General features: G+C 41.7%; 1 protein-coding gene across 1 annotated transcript in view; it reads left to right on the top strand.

The window, feature by feature from the left end:
* LOC145349405 (receptor-type tyrosine-protein kinase FLT3-like) overlaps window positions 1–18,602 on the top strand; it is an 82,026-nt gene extending 63,424 nt beyond the window's left edge. Inside the window, exons 17-25 of the mRNA XM_080197930.1 lie at window positions 4–114; window positions 214–367; window positions 2,631–2,767; window positions 4,413–4,534; window positions 4,624–4,746; window positions 15,405–15,516; window positions 15,608–15,707; window positions 16,671–16,776; window positions 18,193–18,602. Coding sequence (XP_080054056.1) covers window positions 4–114; window positions 214–367; window positions 2,631–2,767; window positions 4,413–4,534; window positions 4,624–4,746; window positions 15,405–15,516; window positions 15,608–15,707; window positions 16,671–16,776; window positions 18,193–18,258 — 1,031 coding nt within the window. The 3' untranslated portion in view covers window positions 18,259–18,602. The remainder of the gene's footprint in view (window positions 1–3; window positions 115–213; window positions 368–2,630; window positions 2,768–4,412; window positions 4,535–4,623; window positions 4,747–15,404; window positions 15,517–15,607; window positions 15,708–16,670; window positions 16,777–18,192) is intronic.
* Window positions 18,603–19,454: the final 852 nt, after the last annotated feature.

Here is a 19,454-nt window from a genome sequence, read left to right as displayed (position 1 = left end):
AAGAAAAATATGAACCTTCCGAAAAAGATGCCTTAATGTCTGAACTGAAAATGATGATTCACATGGGGCGCCATGAAAATATAGTGAACCTTTTAGGAGCTTGTACTATTTCTGGTAAGGAACTATGCCCTAAACCTTTGTTTACATATTTGCATACCTAAATCATGCTATTGATATTTGCTCACTCAAAGTTTCAATTATGTGCTATTTTAGGTCCAGTATACTTAATCTTTGAATATTGTTGCTATGGAGATCTTCTTAATTACTTAAGAAATAATCGGGAGAAATTTCATAAGACATTGACTGATGTCTTTGCACACAACAACTTTAGCTTCTATCATAATCTTTACAATGATGAACAACGCAGGTAAAATATACTTTTACCACTTGATTATTGGTCAGTATTATTATTTTCCAGTTTCTTTATGATTTCTATTATGTTTGTTATCAACAAATGTAGGCATGTAATAATCAAAATGTTTCATATTACAATTTCTAAATTCACCTTCATATAAACCAGATCTAATTGATTCAAATTTGCCTTGGATTCTTACTCACTTATATTTTCAAGTGTTAATATGGTTCAGTGTTAACCGTTGCTTAAGGCAGAAGATCAAAGGTTCAACTTTCATTTTCACATTGGCATGACATTTCAGCCTGAGAAGTTGCTGCATTATCGGTGATGTTACCTTTACAGTTGGGATTCTCTGATCTCATTCACCCTGCCCCTGCTGCCAGTGAGAATGGAGAATTTGGTGCTCAGCTAAAACTCCATTCACTGCAGCGGCACTGAAGAATCCCAGCCACAGACGAGGTTGGAGGTTTCTGGCATCTGTCTGTTCAGAGGAATGTAAAAGGCTCTTTTGCAATACAGCATTGTGCCTACAATTATCCCTCAGCTAATACCTCAAGGACTGGTTCAAAAGCAGAAAATGCTGAAAAATCCCAGCAGGTTTGACAGCATTTGTGGGCTATTCTCCCTCCACAGATGCTGTCAGGCCTGCTGAGATTTTCCAGAATTTTCTATTTTGGTTTCAGATTCCAGCAACCGCAGTAATTTGCTTTTTATCAGATTCAGTGGTTATTCATCTGATTTTTATTTGTAGGATTTTGCTGTGTGCAAATAGGCTGTTGCATTTGCCTACAGCATGTTGTTGAAAAGCACTTTGACATACCCTCAGAACATGAAACACATTGGGTGGGATTCTACAATCTCATTTGCCCTGAGCCCGCTGCCAGAAAGAATGGGGCTTTTAACACTCAGCCAAAGCTTCATACATGGAAACTGTACTGGAGAATCCCAGCCGAAGACAAGGTTGGAGGATTCTGGCTATTATATAAATTCAGGGCTTACCTTTCTGAGATACTTCATATTTGCTGAAAATCATTCAATTGTGATTCACAAAGGTTTTGCAATATATTTAGCAATTACAATGAAATAATTATGGCCATGAAAAGAATATCCTTCTATAATTAGTGAAGCTGAAAGAATGATTTAACCTTTGATATTGCAAACAAATTGCATAATCTATGCCAAAAAAGTTATTTTTTCCAAATATTCCAAAATTTTTTTCCAAAATATCTCCTCTGGATATATGGAAGCTTCTTTCTGTGTCTACCTTGCCCCAGCATAAACTGGACAGTATGCACTTTGCACAGACCTAACTTGAACTTAATTGAACCCACTCATTTTCTCCAACTTTGCCTGGAGCTGGGATTCTCTGGTCCCATTGCTGTGAATGGAGATTTGGCTGAGTGCCAAATCCTCCATTCTTCTTGGCAGAGGTGGCAGAGTGCATAGGACTGAAGAATTCCAGCTGCTCTTTGATGCTCACAGCAAATTGGGAGGTCAGTTATGCGCTGCTGTAGCTTTTGCTGGCCTGTAACAGTGAAAATTCCCAGTGATTTTTTGGCATGATGTCTGCTGCTTGCAGTATTCCATTGATGGACATCAGTTCAGACATCCATTGGATGGAATCCCTGGAAAATGCCATGGAAGCCATCACGATGTTGCTGACTTGTCATGTACCTTAGCAGATGCATACAAAGTACAAAATGGACAGAAACCTGGTGTTATCAGTCTGCTCCTTTTCTTTTCCACCAATTTTCTCTCCTCTCCTTTTCTCTCCTGGATGCATTCATTCTATAGTAAGTTATTATACCAGTTTCCCTGTTGAGCCCTAATCAATGGCCAGTTATTCATACATGAGTCCACACAGTGGGTATCAGCAGGCAATTGCACCACAGAGATATAACAGTCAGCTAATCATGTTCTCTCATGCTGTCTATGCACATAGATTTGCAGCAAGATTTTCTGAATGACAATCAAGACTGGGAACTCTGGATTATTTTCTTCTCTGTGTCCGGAGGCCAATTACAATGTCACATTTATTGCCATTTCTGGACAACTCAGATACTTGTTGCCTTGGCCAGTCAGTGAAACAGAACATTTAAATCAGAGTCATACAAGATCACCCTTACTTTCAGATTTACTGCTCAATTGTGAAAATTAATTGTAAACAACAGTAAATTTTTTGTCTGTTACATGATGTAAATATGTAAATATTTATTTTTATAAGGAAAAGCTTTTAATGTGGAATATTAGTATCTTTGTTCTCTCTTTTGCACAGCTACAAAGCTAGAACTTTTCTGCAGAATGAGTCTTATGTTCCAATGAATAGAGAATCTGATGCTGGAACATTATCACAAAGGTGTGATTGTGATTTACCATTCTGCGAGAATGAACTAAAATGCCCATTGAATACAGGTAAGAGGTTTTACGTGCAGGAAACAGACCAATTATAGAATCATTACAGTACAGAAAGAGACCATTCGGCCCATCAAATTTGCACCAACAACAAACCCACTTAAGCCCTATCCCTATAACTCCATGTTTTTACCCTGCCAATCCCCTGACACTAACAGATTTAGCATGGCCAATCAATCTACTCGGCACATCTTTGGAGTGTGGGAGGAAACTGGAGCACCCGACGGGAATCCATGCAGACATGGGGAGAACATGCAAACTCCTCACAGACAGTCACCCAAAGCCAGAATTGAACTCGAGTCACTGGTGCTGTGAGGCAGCAATGCTAACCACAGTGCCACCATGTCGCCACAGATTCTTTGTTACTGTAAGAATAAATATTGAAAAATAGAGCAAATGTGATTGCAAACTCTATAGTAACTGATCTTTTGGTTACTTAAGCACAGGGGGAAAAAGCACAGGCAAGGTTAGTGTGCTGCAAACATAACTAATTCATTCTGGTATATCATGCAGTTCAGAAGGGAGTGACCACTATTGCTGGATGTGTAAATCTGATGTTATAACTATATGCAGTATATATTGAATTACAACTAACCAGAGAGTATACCATATCTTCTTCCATGACTGTGCTGTAGGAAGATGCACTGACATGTGAAGCAAGCTCCTAAAAATGGTACAGAGAATACCTAAAGAATCCTTGGTGTAAAAGAGTGACATATGCAGGTTACTTCCTGAGTATAGAACCACAAATGGAATTTTTTTATTTGCCCCAGAAAATTTACACAAACATTGAGAATGTTTCAAACATTAATGCTTCTTTTGTGGGTACTCATCTTTTAAAACACATTTGCAAACTTAAATCATCTAACTCCAGTTCAAATATATGTTAAAAAGCCAGTAATCTAATACTGAGTCGTACTCCGACTTCATCTGTTCCCCAGTACAAATAGCTGTGGCAATTAACACTTACAATGTAAAGATTCCAATAAAAGTGTAGGTTGTTATCTACAGCAGAACATATAAGAGAACATAGAACATAGAACACTACAGCACAAACAGGCCCTTCGGCCCACGAGTTGCGCCGATCACATCAACACCTACCAACCTACAGACCTATCTATAACCCTCAATCTCATTAAACCCCATATACTCATCCAGAAGTCTTTTAAAAGACCCCAGCGAGTTCGCCTCCACCACCACTGACGGCAGCCGATTCCATTCACTCACCACCCTCTGAGTGAAAAACTTACCCCTAACATCACTTCTGAACTTCCCTCCTTGCACCTTAAATCTGTGTCCTCTCGTAGCAACCATTTCAACCCGGGGAAATAGCCTCTGAGAGTCCACCCTATCTATTCCTCTCAACATTTTGTAAACTTCTATCAGGTCGCCTCTCAACCTTCGTCTCTCCAGGGAAAAGAGTCCCAGCTCCCTCAACCTAACTTCATAAGGCATGCCTCCCAGTCCAGGCAACATCCTTGTAAATCTCCTGTGTACCCTCTCAATAGCTTCTACATCTTTCCTATAGTGAGGCGACCAGAACTGCGCACAATACTCTAAATGAGGCCTGACAAGGGTCTTATAAAGAGGTTCTGTGAATGCCAGATACCCATAATTACTCGGTCATTTTTGCACCTTTCTATAGAAGTTAACTATCAGAATACCAGGAGATATGAAGATGAAGATCTACATGTTCTTACATTTGAGGATCTTCTCAGTTTTTCATATCAAGTTGCCAAAGGGATGGAATTCCTCACTTCACGAAGTGTAAGCTTACTTAAAAAAAATGTATGGGTCAAATATCTAAAGTTATACCTTTGGATCACCGATGCAAGTTAATCATTGATCTTTGCTAGTGTATTCACAGAGATCTGGCAGCAAGGAATGTGCTAGTGACACATGGGAAAGTAGCAAAAATATGTGACTTTGGATTGGCCCGGGACATCATGCAAGACTCTAACTATGTCGTCAGAGGCAATGTAAGTCCCTGTACATGTTCCTTTTGTCATCTTCTTATGGATTTATCCACACATACTGTGTATAATTTTGACCTTCAGTGATAGTGTGGATGATAGCAGATCAGTCATCCACCGTACAACACTTGCACAGGTAGAGGCATAGATTGGGTTGACAGTCAGAATCTTTTTTAAGATAGCGCCAGAGTGTGGTGACTTCTTGCGAGTTGTCCCCAGCATATCCTATAATTCTATTTTTCACTCTCGTTCTATGCTTTTAAAATTGTACTCTAACTCTCTTAAACACTCTAATAATGCTCCATTTCAATCTCTTGCATATTTGGCACTTTCTCTACATCCTATAGTCCTATGATTATAACACCACATTTTATACCCTCTCCTTTCTTGTTCCCCTATGTACTCTATGTACAATATGCTTTGTCTGTATAGCATACAAGAAACAATATTTTTCACTGTACACCAATACATGTGACAATAATAAATCAAGCCAAATCGAATCAAAACTTGCAACTCCCCTTCCTGTTCTATGACAGTGTAAAAGAAAATTGGGTGAAAATTAACCAATCTGTTATTGATCATTCTAAACAATCGGCAAATGTTAGAATTATCCACATTCCCTGCTATTAGCAGTTACTGGATAGTAATCAGAAGCCGGAATTCTAATTATCCACTCCCTGACCCAATAGTAACATTTAAACACTCTCACTGACTCCTCTAAGAGTAGCGAACTCAGCACAACTGAAGTTTGAATCTTTTGGCCTTTCTGATTTGCCCAGCAATTGACCAGTAAGATGACTGGATATATCACAACAAATAAATGTCTTTTGTTGAACGTTTTCTTAGAACTTGCATAAATGCTGGTAATTTGAAATAAAGGCTAGAGCCACTGGGAATGCATGACAGGAGGTGGCACAGTGGTTAGCACGGCTGCCTCACAGACCAGGGACCCGGGTTCCTTGGGTGACTGTCTGTGTGGAGTTCACATGTTTTCCCCATGCCTGCATGGATTTCCGCAGGTGCTCTGGTTTCCTCCCACATTCCAAAGATATGCAGGTTAGGTTGATTGGCCATGTTAAATTGCCCCTGTGTAGGGTGGGGGATTAGCAGGATAAATACATGGGGTTACAGGGATAGGGCCTGGGTGGGATGCTGTGTCTGTATTGGAGCAGACTCAATGTGCTGAATGCCCTGTCTCTGTGATGGCTTTCACCTAATTGGTCTCTCCCATAATGTTTCATACTCTTGTGGTTTGTTTCTTCATCTCCCCCTCTATATTGCTCTCCCATCTTCCTACACCCCAACCTTGCCCCCACCTATCCCATATTTTCCTTTCTCTGATCTTTTCCTGTCTCTCTCTTTGGAAATGTCCTGCCTTTTTATCTCTCTTCTAACTGCCCACTAAATCTCTCTAGCCTTGGTATCACTTCTTATTTCTTCCCCAAAGTTGCCTTCTATTTGGTCTTAAATTTTCTCTAACAAATGCAAGTACCTGGCGTGAGTGAAGGAGTAGGGGATTGAAGTAGTGCTAGGGTAGCATGTGACAAAATTATTGTTTGAACAATTCATGATGTCAATAACCTTGGTTCAGTAATGAGGTTTGGGCAGCTGATTGGGCAGAAGTGAGCACGGGATCCAGGAGCAAGACATGCGAGACCTAGCTGGACCATTATAAAAGAAGGCATAAGGGAAACAGTGCCTAAATAACCAAAAGACAAAGGGGGGATTTTTCTGCCCCCAGTTTTGATCTCTCAGCAGGCAGAGGGGGCAGAGAATTGAATGGGCTTTCCAAAACGGCTTTTACATCAGTGGGGTTTCCCTTCGATTGTTCCCCGCCTCCATCAATGATACAATGGAAATCCCAACTTGTAGTTGGGATCTTAATTTCAAACTGCTTGAATATGCAGATCCCATCCCCCTGGAGGGTTTAAACTAATATGCCAGGGGGATGGGAACTAATGTAAGGAGTCAGAGAATGAGGGAGCAAAGACAAAAATAAAAGGTAGAAAAGGTAATAAGAAAAACGATAGGCAGATAAATCAAGGATAAAATTCAAATAGGGCTATAAAGAAAAATATCGGGAGTAAGACAAACAATGTTAAAAAGACAAACTTAAAGGATCTGTGCCTTAATGCGTGAAACATTATGCAATAAAGTGGATGAACTAATCCGGCAGATCGAAACACAAGGTAGACCATTTAAGAGCATAAGAACATAAGAAATAGAAGCAGGAGTAGGCCATCTAGCCCTTCGAGCCCGCCCCACCAGTCAACAAGATCATGGCTGATCTGAAGTGGATCAGTTCCACTTCCCCGCTTTCTCCCCATAACCCTTAATTTCCTTGTCTGTCAGAAACCTATCTACCCTTGACTTAAATATATTCAGCGAGATAGCCTCCACCACTTCAATGGGCAGAGAATTCCAGAGACTCACCAACCTTTGAGTGAAGAAGTTCCTCCTCAACTCCGATCTAAACTGTCCCCCCACTTATTTTGAGGCTGTGCCCTCTAGTCCTGCTATCCTTTCTAAGCGGGAAGAATCTCTCTACCTCTACCCTATCTAGCCCCTTCATTATCCTATATGTCTCTATAAGATCCCCCCTCAGCCTTCAAAACTCTAATGAGTACAGACCCAGTCTATTCAATCTCTCTTCATAGGCTAACCCCCTCATCTCTGTTATCAGCCAAGTGAACCTTCTCTGTACTCCCTCCAAGGCCAATATATCCTTTCGCAAATGCGGTGACCAAAACTGCACACACTACCCCAGTTGCGGCCTCACCAGTGCCCTGTACAGTTGCAGCAAGACCTCCCTGCTTTTATATTCTATCCCCCTCGCTATAAAGGCCAACATTCCATTCGCCTTCTTGATCACCTGCTGTGCCTGCAGACTGGGTTTTTGTGATTCGTGCACAAGGACCCCCAGGTCCCTCTGCACCATAGCATGCTGCAGCTTTTCACCCTTTAAATAATAATCCCTTCCACTATTATTTCTACCAAAGTGGATAACCTTACATTTGCTAATGTTATACTCCATCTGCCAGGTCCTCACCCACTCGCTCAGCCTACCCAGATCTCTCTGCAGACTTTCCACGCCTTCCACGCAATTTGCTTTTCCACTCATCTTCATGTCATCAACAAATTTTGTTACCCTACACTCAGCCCCCTCCTCCAGATCATCTATATAAATGGTAAACGGTTGAGGCCCCAGCACCGACCCCTGCGGCACTCCACTAGTCACCAACTGCCAACCAGAATAGCATTTAGGATGGAGATGAAGAGACATTTCTTCACCGAAAGAGTGGTGGACCTGTGGAATTCATTGCTATAGCAAAATGTTGATGTCACAACATTAAATGTGTTCAAGAGGCAGCTAGATATAGCACTTGGAGCAAATGGGATCAAAGGTTACGGGGAAAAGCAGGATTAGGCTATTAAGTTGGACAATCAGCCATGATCGGGATGAATGGCTGAGAAGGCTCACAGGGCCGAACGGCTTCTTCCTACTACTATCTTCTAAGTTAATAATCCCCCCTCATTGGACTGTCCTTTCATGTCAGTGTGAGCACACACTGATATGAATTATGACAGATCCTCCAGGATATGCACTTGGCCAACAGAACCTGTCAGAACCCAGTAAGCCCACTGGTAGGAGAGGGCCCTGGCACTGTGGATGTGCCGGGGGGAGGGGATGGGGCGGTGATTCCATGGGGGAGATGCTAGGTGTTTGGTGTCAGTGGAGGGGTGGGTTGAGGTGAAATACATGTCCATGATATTCAGGATTCTTGTTGGGGGAAGAGGGATTCCACGGTGGTGGGTGGTGGGGGTTGTTCCACAGTGAGGGGTTTCCTTTATTTTATTTCTATCTTTAAAAAGGGCACTCTGATCTTTGACCCCATGGCCTACAGTGGTCTACAGCCAAAGGTCTATATTCTGCTTTTCCCGCTTGAGTTGACACTTAGTCAAAAAGTAGTAAAATTCCACAAGCCTCCATCAGCAGGTTCAATGGTTGGCAGGGGGGTGGGAAGGGGGAGGGATGTGGAGGGTGGTGGGGGAGAGGGGAAGAGGGATTTGGAATGTAGAATTTGGCAGGAGGCCCAAAAATTGGTTTTATGCTGACGTGAATTTACAACGGGGTTTTCTGCTGGAACCCCCCATGGTAAATCAGGCAACCCGCTGGAGGCCCACCTGAAACTCATTTGCATCCCACAAAAGGAATACAGATAAGTGTCGGACCAATCATGTGATTGTCCGTGGCATCAGCAAGAAAACACACCGGTGCAAAATACGCCTGGCAAATACACCTGAAGAATGCCTGGGTCTGACTCCAGAGTTCAGGATGGCAGCTGGCATCAACCCTAGATCCTGGAACACCACAGCAGTGGGGTGGGGGAGAATCTGCAGATGGACCTTCCAGATTCAGTGTCCTGGAAGGGGTCCATCTCCCAGCCTCAAAATGTTCCTGGAGATCCATCTAATTTCTTCCTATCTGAGATTGCTCCCGGCGATCTATCTTCACTTTCAGGAGGTCCACCTTTTCTCTTTAATTGTGGGTCAGTGATGTTGGGCGCCTTTTTAATATGGTGCCCAGATAAGATGATGGGGACTGTGAACCATCAGGCCTGCCGCACCACAGAATATGGCGCAAAACATTCATTTGTATAATTAATGAGCTGGGGGCTGTAAGGTTTGGTGTATTTTCTCTCCAGTTTCTGCAGCAGAAAACACTCCCTGCCACAGGACTTAGTCCCTAGATGGGAGAATGTTGCCCAAAGTAATAAAACAGTTAATAAATGGCTTAGAATTGGGAGCTTAAAATAAATTCTATTAAATTAAATTTTTAAATCAATTTTCCTGGAAGATCTTGTGAGAAAACAAAATGACACATAAACTTTAGTAAACTGTGAGATTGCCACTAGTGGTGAGAGGACAGAATAATAGGCTTATAGTGGCAATTATTTGGAATGTTAGGAGAAAGTATTATCTCTGAGTGTTGGATAAAATTGTGAACTTTAGTGACAACTTTATTAAATGTCACAAAAGCATAACTTATTCATGACAACTGGTAATAGGTGAAAAATAGAAAGCCTTAAAAATTTTACATAACTACTTGATGTAATGTGGACACAGGAAGAGAAGACTTCTCAGTTGAAAGATAGGGTTAGAGAAGGGCCTAAATGGACATAATTCAGTTTCCATTTTTATCACTCAACATTCTGTCATTTATGATGTAATAAGAAAGATATCAATTTAGTTATTCTTATATACTTTGCAAACCCTTTTCTAAATCACATAGTATTCAATTTTATCAATAGAAAGTTTGAGTTTATACAGATGAATTTGGTAAATCACATTGCAGAAATGAAAACACCCTATACTTCCAGAAAGTCTAGGAATCCCTGGGTTATGAAACTTATGAACAATGTTCAGGAAAGTGCAATACATTCCCTGCAGTGTCTGGTTTGATATATGTAATACTGAGAGAAGTGGTGAGTAATTCTGATTCTGTCAACATATTACTTTCAGTTTGGCTTACCAAAAGAGAAATGTGATACAAACATGTATTGACAGTTTAACACATGGGGAATTCCAGATTTTTGCCAGGATATATGAAGGAAGATTTAAACAGAGGTACAATTTTTCCCCATAGGAACAAAAATGGCAGTTCTTTCATGCCTTGGTACTCCCAAGTATCTGACGACCAATGGCAGGGCAGTAGTGAAAGATGTTTGTGTTGATATGTTCAGGTATCCAGGACGAAGAAAAGTCGTGAGACCCATGCATCGTCTCTCCTGTCCACCAGCAGACTTCATTCCATGCACAATTAATCCCAGCCCTGAGGAAAGACCAAATCATAGACAGCTAAAATGGAATATCTTTTTCAAGCATTTCTCTTTGTCAGGAATGTCTCAGGGAGACTTAGCCCCACAAGTATTATCTAGAAATCTTTCACTGTTCTTGATTGTATGTTGTGATCATCTTGTTTTATATCCACTTAACATCTCTATGAAAGACTGTAAGGATTGTGTCATTATTTAGTCCTCTGGAATTGTGCTTCACTGGTCCAGCATCCTCTAGATGAACTAAAACTTCCAGGTATCCCAATTTTAGCTGCCCCTTCCCCAGATTTCATGCATGGCCTCTATTTTTAGCATACCACACCCTACCATTTTTCATGATTTGATTTGATATGTTTTGATTTGATATGTTTTAATATGACTTCACTTGACTTGATTTATTATCATCACATAAATTGGCACAGTGAAAAGCATTGTTTCTTGTGTGCTAAACAGATAAAGCATACCATTCATAGAACACATAGGGAAGAAGCAAAGGAGAGGCTGCAAAAAGTAGTATTACAGTCATAGCTAGGGTGTAGAGAAAGATCAACTTAATATAAGGTAGGTCCATTCAAAGATCTGAAGGCATCAGGGAAGAAGCTGTTCTTGAGTCAGTTGATATGTGATCCCAGACTTTTGTAACTTTTCCTGATGGAAGAAGGTGGAAGAGAATATGTCTGGGGTGCAAGGGGTCCTTAATTATGCAGGCTGCTTTTCCAAGGCAGAGGATTCTGGCACTTTTTAATGATCCTGAAAACTTGAATCAAATCTCCTCTAAGTCTCCATCTCTCCAGCAAGTGGAAAGCCATGGTGTTAAGTTTCTTTTCATAGGTTAACATTCTCAGTCCAGGAATCACCTTTGCTGTCCTTCTTTGCTCTAGAAGTGGTTTACCAGAGTCTGATGTAGCCCTATTATAGTGCTCCTCGTTTTAACATGAACTGTCTGGGGAATGCAGCCCAAGATTCTATTTGCTATGGCCATGGCCTCCTGAAAATAAATCGCCAGTCATCCTCTTAATCCTGGAATGATAGATGGCACACAGCAGTCTATAAAATAGTTATAAAAAGTGGAAAGATTCCACTTGAGAATTCTGAGTATTATTGAATTTATAGAGCCCTTTTTGACCTTTTTAAATTCAGACCGAGGTACATTTTAATTTGCTGCTCCCAGACACCACCTGTTTGTAACAGATAATTTGAAGCATCTTATGCCTGGATCTGAGAGCTATTTGATTTTCTGTTAGTGTTTCTCCCTGGTAAAATGCTGAAGCACTTCCTGTATAAACACATAAAATGAAAGTATGTACTTTCAGATTACAAGCTTTCCTGTTAATTTACTCCATACTTCCTTTAAAATAGTCCTTTAGCCTTTTCTGCTCTTTACATTATATTCTGAGTTCCTAGGGATATGATAAATACTCCATGTAACTTAACAGAATAGATATGTGACCCAAAACACTTCTGCTAGACTATCTGTTGCTTGTTTTTGAAGAAAGGACTTGCAATTATATAGTATAGTATATCACTCAGAGATGCTTCAGACAATTATTAATTATATTGAAGTGCACTGTTCGTTACTATGCAGGAAAATACAACAACAATATTGCACATAAGACTGTATAAACAGTGTTATGATGAGTGACCAATTTTTTTTTTGACAGTGTTGACTTCGGGAGAAATTTTGGCCAGGATTATAAAAAGCTCCATTGTTATTACTTCCTGAAAGTCCAGTTTTGCAGTTTAGTGCCGAACACTTTCAATTCTTTTATATATTACCTCGAAAATACTCTGGGCCCGATTTTACCATTGCCCATTTTCAGGCACGAAAACTTGGGAAAGTCAGGCATGAGGCGATTAGTACCTGCATCTGCGCAGATGCCACTTTACTAAGGCCTGAAAATTGCCGTGATCCAAAAGGGTGCCACGACCATTTAGATGCATTTGCATGCATTTAAATTGAATTAATAGGCTGCCTGCCCAACTTTACCAGCATTTCCCCCTTTACCATCATGTTCACCCGTGCAGATTTGGCACGAAACAGCCATGCTCAGCAAAGGCCTGTTTCGGGCACTCCAGCTTCTGAAGAGGTAAGTTCAGAGCTTCCAACAGCTCTCTAACTGAGATCAGTGGTTGGGGCGGGAGGGGTTGGGGGAAGCAGGCCAGGTAATTCTCCGGTGGAGGTGGTGGGGGGTGGTGGTAAGAAGTGATGGAAGGCCTGATCATTTTCTGGAAGGGGGGAGGGAGGTGGGTCAGGGGGGAGGCCAGATCGCTTGCTGATGGGGGGAGAGGGAAGGACAAGGGCAGCCTGATCATTCTCCGGGGGTAGGGGGAGTGGAGGGAGACAGGTCAGATCTCCGTTGGTGGGGGTAAAGCCCAGGAATTCTCTGGTGTGGCTGGGGGGAAGCTTGACCCCTCTCTGGTTTGGGGGGGGGGGGGGGGGGGGGGGGCAAGGGTAAGGGAGGAGGGAAGCAGGCCAGATGGATTTCTGGTGGGGGGGGGTGGGTGAGGCAGGGACAGGGAGGTTCTGTTGCCTCTCTGCTGGCGATCAATATGGGAGAGAAAGGGGGCAGAGGGTTGAGATCAGTCTGGGTAGTGTGGGGGTGGATAAGGGGGACAGTTATGTTATCGGGGTGGGGCAATGTCTGTTGGGGCCATCGCTCCCACGTTTTGCTCACGGGCCATTTTATCTATTTTTTGTGGCCCGGGAATGATGTGTTTTTCTAATTTTTTTTCTCACTGTGCATGCGCAGTTCAAAGCTCCAATCAAACCAGCAGTGTTTCGGGCGTGATAAACCCCTATCACAGCATGATTCAGAATTGTGATTTTTTTTCTAAGCTAAGTGCGCATGGGGACACCTGGGAACAGTTTTCCAAGTCAGATCTGAATTGCCCAGATTCAGCACTTAGAATGAAAATGGTAAAATCGGGCCCTCTAGGCCATTCCTTGGAGCTGCTCTTTCTCTAATAACAGAAGTTTTCATACAATTTCCATGTTAACCATCATCTTAACACCAAGGAGTCAGTAAGGACTCCCAGTCATGCTGCAAGTGTAACTGCTATTACCTTTCTTACTCCTCCACCACACCCCCACCCTGCACTATTGCTGTATTTGTCTTCCTGTGTACAATGGAGTATCAGCTTTGCTCATTATGCATGCTTGGCTGAGAGGCCAGGCAGCTATTAGAATAGTAATACACCTACTCCCCAGAGCAAACATTTTTTGATTGCCAACTTAGTCTCTGGGATGCTGGCGAATGGGATGCTGGCCTTCATAGCGAGGGGGATTGAATATAAAAGTAGGGGGGTCTTGCTGCAGCTGTATAGGGCATTGGTGAGGCCGCAGCTGGAGTACTGTGTGCAGTTTTGGGCGCCGCACCTGCGCAAAGATATTTTGGCCTTGGAGGGAGTGCAGAGGAGGTTTACTAGGCTGATACCGGAGTTGAGGGGGTTGAGCTATGAGGAGAGGCTGAATAAACTGGGCTTGTACTCGTTAGAGCTTAGAAGAATGAGGGGAGATCTCATTGAGACGTATAAGATGATGAATGGGATGGATAGGATAGAGGTGGAGAGACTCTTCCCACTCAGAAAGGACAGTAGGACTAGGGGGCACAGCCTCAAGATAAAAGGGGGGCGGTTTAGAACGGAGTTGAGGAGGAACTTCTTCACTCAAAGGGTGGTGAATCTCTGGAATTGTCTGCCCGTTGAAGTGGTGGAGGCTGCCTCGCTAAATATTTTTAAGACGCGGGTTGATGGGTTTTTGATAAGAGAGGGGATTAAGGGTTATGGGGAGAAAGCGGGAAAGTGGAACTGAGCCACGACAGATCAGCCATGATCTTATTGAATGGCGGGGCAGGCTCGAAGGGCTAGATGGCCTACTTCTGCTCCTATTTCTTATGTTTCTTATGTTCTCTGTGATCTGTTCTATCAATTTCACAAAGTTTGGTTACACCAATAACGTGGTTGCAAGGGTTTGTGGTTTTTGGTACTTTAAAGGGCATTGATGATTGTCACTTTTGTTAGCTTATACTACAGGTTCCTCTTTCAACAGAAGAGAAGACAACCTATTAATTATGTTTTTTCAACTTCATTTAACACATACCACCATAGGGTTCATTGGTCCTAGAAAGTGTATGGTGCATCAATGGGCATGTAAGTGCCCTAGCTTGGCATAGGTGGCATGAGGGGAATTGGGGTATGTATGGAAGAGCTGAGCTTGACATGGGGGTAGCTGGGGCTGGTAACTTGGCATAGAGAGTATGAGGAGGACTTTTTAAACTTGCTTTTTAAAAGGACCTCTCATGCAGTCTAGGGTTCATGACTCCTGTGAGGGGTTGTAATTTTCATGGAGTTGGGCCAGATTTCCAGACAGCTGTGACTCATGACCCCGCTCCCCCATCCCGCCCCACCCCGCCGTGCCGCACCGCAGGAGATGTGAGCGTTGACTCTTTAAAACTCTTGCCTGATTTCATGAGAATTGTGGAGATGTAGCATGAGCCTCTTCTCTGCAATGAAGCTGACCAGGTTGGGAGTGTCAAACATGGGTTTTTGGCAAGCACTAGCCTGCAACCTTTAAAGGCACTCCTGAAAACTGGAAAACCTGGGGTCTGGAATCCTGGAATTGGGACCCATCCATCATTTCTAAAATGCTTCCAAGTCAACGTGTCAGAGAAAATCCAGGCCATCGACTTTGGCGTGCTTCCCATTTGCAGCCACAGAAAACAATCAATATAGTGCCTCTCTCATTATGCTGAGAAGAAGCAAATTAGAGTGGCCTAGTTATAAGTAACACATTTTAATTATTAACTTTTGTTTCCCAATAAAATTTAGGCACGACTGCCTGTCAAGTGGATGGCACCTGAGAGCTTGTTTGAAGGCAGTTACACAACTCGTAGTGATGTCTGGTCATATGGAATCTTATTGTGGGAAATATTTTCACTCGGTAATGGTTCAGTTTTCATGATAATTCAAATATTGTCCCATGAATTCTACTCTATTGCAGTGCCTAATATCATATTTTCAATATCACTCAGGTGTCAATCCATATCCTGGAATTCAAGTTGATACAAACTTTTACAAGCTAATTCAGAATGGATTTAAGATGGATCAGCCATTTTATGCTACTGAAGAAATGTAAGTTTCCTGACTTTCAATTTTACACAAGAATTTAAAACAAAAGGGAAAGAAAAGAAAGCTGAGATTGAGCCCTTGACCCAGTTTTATTCTGTTGATATACTTTTCAATGCTTTTGGAGTTACCTTCTGAAGAAAAAAAAATGAATAAGGTCATCTGGTGGCACAGTGGTTAGCACTGCTGCCTCACAGCGCCAGAGACCCAGGTTCGAATCTGACCTTGAGTCACTATCTGTGTGCACATTCCTCCTGTGTCTGCAAGGGTTTCCTCCAGATTCTCCAGTTTCCTCTCACAGTCCAAAGGTGTGTGGCTTAGGTTGATTGGCCATGCTAAATTGCCCCAAAGTGTCAGGGGATTAACAGGATAAATATATGGGGCGACGGATACAGGGCCTTTGTGGGATTATAGTCGGCGCAGACTCAATGGGCTAAGTGACCTCCTTCCGCACTGAAGGAATGCTATGATTCTACTATCCTATGGCACACTATATGATGTCCCATGGAGTGGCAGGAAGAAATGGATTCATTCTATGATTCTGGCACGTTGTCAATCTCATAAGGTGGTGCAAAATGGAAGTTTGTTCTTACTTTGAGGAGGACATTTAGAAGGTTGAGCTATCCAAGTGACTGTAGTGTCTGATTACTGGCTGCTGTGGCAGAAGCCTATGACTGGACTATCAGCCCGTTCCCTTGGTCGGCAATATAAGCTGCAGGAATAATCTATGAAATGTGAAACAAAAACTCTGAAGTGAAGGAATATTGCATTGTAATGTCTGTTATCAACACTTTAGGTTCTACCATTTGCTCTTTCTTAGGTATCACTCAGGCAGCAGCATACAATCATTTTTAAATAAGCATCAGGAACTTTTGAATGTATTCTTAAAAACATTCATTACAATTCTGTTATTTCTGTGCAACCCATAACTGTTCTTACCTCCTAATATACGTTTCTATCTTTCCATAGATACAGTGTGATACAATCCTGCTGGGCTCTTGATCCAGGAAAAAGACTCGCATTTTCAGACTTAGTTTCTATTTTTGAAAAGCAGCTTTCTGATGCTGAAGTGGCTGTAAGTCAACATAATCTTACAGGAAGAACTGATAGCATAATTCCAGTACTTGATATGGAAGCTTTTTCTAGAAATGGAAGATCTTATCTATACAACTTTCTTTACATTATTGAGAATGTAAAAGCATTTCACAACCAATAAGTATCTTTCTGAATATAGTCCCTATTGTTATATAACCAAATATGGCAACCAATTTGTGCACAGCAATATCTCACATGAAGTAAATGAGATAAATCATCAGTTAATTCATTTTTTTGTTATATTGGTTAAGGGATAAATATTGACAAGCACACCAGGAGATCTCACCTGCAATTTTTCAAGTGGTGCTATGGGATCTTCTATGTCTATTTGCACAGGCAGAAAGAGGAGCCCCCCACCCCCAAACAATAGGGGTGGACCATGGAAAGGTCCATTAACCTCAGATGGGATTTTACAGTTTCAGGATGAGCAAGACCATGAAGTCCTGTCCATAACTGGCTCTGGTCAAACCTGACAATGTTGGTTCCTGATTCAGGAACTTACTTTTACTAAATTACCATCATTACCTGCTGAATGAATTTATTATTACTTCACTTGATTCATTCACTTTGAACTGGTCATTTCTACAGCATCCACTTTATGCACACCAAACTCCAACAAACAATATTGTGAAAATGTCCGGCAGCATGGTGGCACGGTGGTTAGCACTGCAGCCTCACAGCACCAGGGACCGGGGTTCAATTCTCAGCTTGGGTCACTGTCTGTGAGGAGTTTGCACATTCTACTCGTGTCTGCATGCATTTTCTCCAGGCACTCCAGTTTTGTCCCACAGTCCAAGAATGTGTGGGTTGGGTGGACTAGCTATGGTAAACGCATGGGATTATGGGGATAGGGCCTGGGTGGGATTGTGGTCAGTGCAGACTTGATGCCTCCTTCTGCCTGCAGGATTCTATGATGATCTGCTTTTTGTAATGTTGGTTAAGGAGTAAGTACAGGCCATGACACTGGGCATAATTCTCCTGCTCTTTGAATTAGTGCCATATGATTCTTTGTGTCCACCTGAGGAAGCAGATTCAACATCTCATTTGAAAGAAGGCAAACAGTGCAGCATTTTCTCAGTGCAGCATGGGGACTGTCCTCCTGGATTCTGGTCTCAAGTTGCTGGTGTGTGACTTGAACTTGTAAATTTCCATCTCAGGGGCTAGAGGGTTATTAAGCAAGCAACTGCTGCAACTTCATGGCCAATACCTCATCCTGCTACTATTTGTTCGGTTCTACATTTCTGCAAAAGCAACAATTAAAAATAATTATAAGCTGTGAAATATCATCATCTTATAGTTTTATAAAAATCTTTACTGTGAGATTCATTCCTACAGATGACAGATCCTTGAAAATATACTTTTCCACTAATTCTTTGTTTCTTTTGTTTTTATTTAGCTTTATCATAACTTAAAGGTGTGCAAATACAATTCAAACTATAAAAATCTACGTATCTGTTCTTAGGAGCGTGCCAGCATCCATTCTGCCAATTCATCATGGGGAAAAGTATTCTAAAGACAAAGATGTACAAATGTAACTTTTCTGCTGTATTGACCATCAGGACATAAATGGTTTCATTAGACCCTGAATGTTTTCTTTTCACCACTAAGCTAATCAATGAGTGTCTAAGCTGCTAACATAAAAAAGGGTTGTAATTAATTGAAACAATTTGATTTTTCTTCTGTTGTAGTTCAGTTGTTGCTGAAGGGGTGGGCTGCCACTTCCATTTTCCCCTTTGTATTCAAAAATTGTAGATTAAAAACTATAGGCATTAAGCTATTTGCTTCACTATGAAAGTTAACAGCTCAAAGGCGTTGAAAATTACAATGAAAAAGGGAGAGATAATGAGCCTGTTTTATAAAATGGATGCAGACGCAAACAGCATGTTTAAATTGCACTATGAGTATAGAGTTAGTGGGCAATGTATGAATTGACTAGTCTCCAGCAACAAATGAGAATAGACAGAATTTCCCAATCCGAGTACATAGTTATGTGACGACTGGATTGTCATAAAACCTCCCTGGTTCACTAATGTCCTTTAGGGAAGGAAATCTGTCATCCTTATTTGGTCTGGTCTGTATGTGACCCTGGATCCACTGTAACATGGTTGACTCTCAACTGCCCGCTGGAAGAGCCTAGCAAAGTATTCAGTTATCAGGAAAATGGTTCACCATCACTTTCTCAAGGGTAATCAGGAATGGGTAATAAATTCTGGCCTTGTCAGTGATGCGCAGATCCCATGAATGAATAAAACAAAAGTGAAACTGGCCTCATCTAAGGCGGATAACACCTGAAGAAGAAGAACTGGATGTACACATGGTTAGAGATGGGGTTAAGGGATGTTTAGATACAGATAAAGAGATAATGAAATGCTATGTGAATCATTGTTCCTTAATCATTGAGACAAATATCACTATAAAAATTTGCACATTACATAGAAATATTATCACTGTTCTTAAGATTTAGAATGTAGGATTTAAGATTAGTTTTAGGAGCTTTTGCTTGAATTGCTGTTGCAATAACTTTCATTTAATACCCCTTTCAGTGCAGTAAAAAGTCTTCATGCGACAGTACGTAGAATTCTTTGGCCATTCATGCCCTGCCACTGCTGCCAGTGAGGATGGAGAATTTGGTGCTCAGCCAATACTCCATTCACTGCA

Source organism: Carcharhinus amblyrhynchos, chromosome 10 (genome assembly GCF_965287045.1).
Source record: "Carcharhinus amblyrhynchos chromosome 10, sCarAmb.v2.hapA, whole genome shotgun sequence".
NCBI lineage: Eukaryota > Metazoa > Chordata > Chondrichthyes > Carcharhiniformes > Carcharhinidae > Carcharhinus > Carcharhinus amblyrhynchos.
Note: the sequence above shows the minus strand (reverse complement) of the source record. Positions and strands in the feature narration are given on the sequence as shown.